Source organism: Camelina sativa, chromosome 19 (assembly GCF_000633955.1).
Source record: "Camelina sativa cultivar DH55 chromosome 19, Cs, whole genome shotgun sequence".
Taxonomy (NCBI): Eukaryota; Viridiplantae; Streptophyta; class Magnoliopsida; order Brassicales; family Brassicaceae; genus Camelina; species Camelina sativa.
In genome coordinates this window covers 12,771,883-12,775,110 of record NC_025703.1, presented here as the reverse complement: position 1 = coordinate 12,775,110, position 3,228 = coordinate 12,771,883, and the positions used below count along the sequence as shown (strand labels likewise).

General features: G+C 41.7%; 2 protein-coding genes across 2 annotated transcripts in view; one reads left to right on the top strand and one right to left on the bottom strand.

Annotated features, from left to right (window-relative positions):
* Window positions 1-2,324, top strand: part of LOC104767763 (putative calcium-transporting ATPase 13, plasma membrane-type) — an 8,182-nt gene extending 5,858 nt beyond the window's left edge. Inside the window, exon 2 of the mRNA XM_010491746.2 lies at window positions 1,257-2,324. Coding sequence (XP_010490048.1) covers window positions 1,257-2,324 — 1,068 coding nt within the window. The remainder of the gene's footprint in view (window positions 1-1,256) is intronic.
* LOC104766189 (DNA-directed RNA polymerase IV subunit 7-like) overlaps window positions 1-2,587 on the bottom strand; it is a 49,921-nt gene extending 47,334 nt beyond the window's left edge. Inside the window, exon 1 of the mRNA XM_019241540.1 lies at window positions 2,490-2,587. The gene's annotated coding sequence lies outside the window, so the exon portion shown is untranslated. The remainder of the gene's footprint in view (window positions 1-2,489) is intronic.

The window sequence follows — 3,228 nt, the reverse complement described above, 5'->3', positions numbered from 1 at the left end:
GTGTTAATGAAGAAGAAGAATGGAGAAGTTAATGTTGTTCATTGGAAAGGAGCTGCTGAGAAGATTCTAGCTATGTGTTCAACGTTCTACGATGGTTCTGGAGTTGTGAGAGAGATTAAAGAAGATGATATGATTCAGTTCGAGAAGATTATCCAATCTATGGCAGCTAAGTCTCTCCGTTGCATAGCCTTTGCGTATTCAGAAGACAATGAAGACGTCAAGAAGTTGAAAGAAGAGAAGTTGAGCTTACTTGGGATTGTTGGAATCAAAGATCCATGTAGACCTGGAGTGAAGAAAGCAGTAGAGGATTGTCAATTCGCTGGTGTAAACATCAAAATGATCACTGGAGATAACATTTTCACGGCGAGAGCAACAGCTGTAGAGTGTGGGATCTTGACACCTGAAGATGAGATGACCAGTGAACCTGTGGTAGAAGGAGAAGAGTTTAGAAACTACAGTCAAGAAGAAAGGTTAGCAAAAGTGGAAAGAATCAAAGTCATGGCGAGATCTTCACCGTCTGATAGGCTTCTAATGGTGAAATGCCTCAAGGAGCTAGGCCATGTTGTGGCCGTTACTGGAGACGGTACTAACGATGCACCGGCGTTGAAAGAAGCTGATATTGGACTTTCTATGGGGATTCAAGGTACAGAAGTTGCGAAAGAGAGCTCTGATATCGTGATCCTCGACCATAACTTTGCCTCTGTTGCAACGGTTCTGAAATGGGGGAGATGCGTGTACAACAATATTCAGAAGTTTATTCAGTTTCAGCTCACTGTCAATGTAGCAGCTCTTGTGATCAACTTCGTGGCTGCGGTTTCAGCTGGACAAGTTCCTTTGACGGCTGTTCAGTTACTGCGGGTGAATCTGATCATGGACACACTTGGTGCATTGGCTTTAGCTACAGAGAAACCAACGAATGATTTGATGAAGAAGAGACCGATAGGGAGAGTGGCGCCATTGATCACAAACATCATGTGGAGGAATCTTTTGGCTCAAGCGTTATATCAGATCTCTGTGCTCTTGGTGCTTCAGTTTAGAGGAAGATCAATCTTCGATGTGACAGAGAAGGTGAAGAACACTTTGATCTTCAATACCTTTGTGCTTTGTCAGGTGTTTAACGAGTTTAACGCGAGGAGTCTGGAGAAGAAGAATGTGTTCAAGGGTTTACACAAGAACAGGCTCTTCATTGGTATTATAGTTGTGAATGTGGTCTTGCAAGTGGTGATGGTTGAGTTTCTAAAGCGATCNGTGTAAACATCAAAATGATCACTGGAGATAACATTTTCACGGCGAGAGCAACAGCTGTAGAGTGTGGGATCTTGACACCTGAAGATGAGATGACCAGTGAACCTGTGGTAGAAGGAGAAGAGTTTAGAAACTACAGTCAAGAAGAAAGGTTAGCAAAAGTGGAAAGAATCAAAGTCATGGCGAGATCTTCACCGTCTGATAGGCTTCTAATGGTGAAATGCCTCAAGGAGCTAGGCCATGTTGTGGCCGTTACTGGAGACGGTACTAACGATGCACCGGCGTTGAAAGAAGCTGATATTGGACTTTCTATGGGGATTCAAGGTACAGAAGTTGCGAAAGAGAGCTCTGATATCGTGATCCTCGACCATAACTTTGCCTCTGTTGCAACGGTTTTGAAATGGGGGAGATGCGTGTACAACAATATTCAGAAGTTTATTCAGTTTCAGCTCACTGTCAATGTAGCAGCTCTTGTGATCAACTTCGTGGCTGCGGTTTCAGCTGGACAAGTTCCTTTGACGGCTGTTCAGTTACTGCGGGTGAATCTGATCATGGACACACTTGGTGCATTGGCTTTAGCTACAGAGAAACCAACGAATGATTTGATGAAGAAGAGACCGATAGGGAGAGTGGCGCCATTGATCACAAACATCATGTGGAGGAATCTTTTGGCTCAAGCGTTATATCAGATCTCTGTGCTCTTGGTGCTTCAGTTTAGAGGAAGATCAATCTTCGATGTGACAGAGAAGGTGAAGAACACTTTGATCTTCAATACCTTTGTGCTTTGTCAGGTGTTTAACGAGTTTAACGCGAGGAGTCTGGAGAAGAAGAATGTGTTCAAGGGTTTACACAAGAACAGGCTCTTCATTGGTATTATAGTTGTGAATGTGGTCTTGCAAGTGGTGATGGTTGAGTTTCTAAAGCGATCTGCTGATACTGAGAGGTTGAACTGGGGTCAATGGGGAGTTTGCATTGCGATTGCGGCTGCTTCGTGGCCTATAGGATGGTTAGTGAAGTCTGTTCCTGTTCCAGAGAGACACTTTTTTAGCTACCTGAAATTCATGAGAGTCGAGTCTTAGTGGTTAGTTATTGTGGAGTCTGTAATTTTTCAATTATCAATTGCAGTATTTTCAGTTCACAAATTGTCTTTTAAATCTGTTCCAAAACGTTATAATACCATCGTTCAAAAATCCCTAAGACTGAATCTACTGAAAATATTGGTTCGAAAAATCAAAAGCTCTAACCTGAACTTACTGAAAGACGAAACTAGAAGCTCTAATTGAACAACTTTGAAAACAGACTCCAATATCCACTTGCCGAAGAGCAACGCAGCGTCGGGGAAGATAACACTATCCTTCGTCGTCGAAAGGAGACCACGTAAGTTGATTTCCTACTTTACAGGCCCTGTGAAAGGCCCATTACTACAACTAGGCCGTACATAACTCATCCATTAATTGATGTGATTAATTTTTTGTCGAACAAATTCACCTGATTGTTTATGAAGTCAAAAATGAAAGATGCAATGATTCATGCATTTTTTTTTGTTCAAATGATTATTACACGTAAATTCATAGAAAGTTACTTAGCTGTTTTTATATATAAACACAAGTTACACAATCGTTTCATTCATATGGCAAAAAGTTTCAGGCCAAAATATTACAAGTTTCGTAAATTGTTGTCTTGCAAAACGTTCTTTATCTGTAATTTATTTGGAAAAAGGTCCAGCCTAATTATACATAGGCTTTTCTCCCTATACAACAATGACTGTTTCCACAAGGCTCACAATACAAACGTTACAACTTGAAACGAAGCACAGACAGTTTTGTCTTTTGTCTTAAACCGGAACCACTTCCGGTAGTCTACCATTACCTGCCGGAGTCAAGCTCTCATAGTAACCCACCAGAACTTTCCATCCACCTGGGCACATGAAACCGTCTGGCGGGTTTTCGTTGTTCTTTGCCAATGTGCGCATCTGAAAAAAAA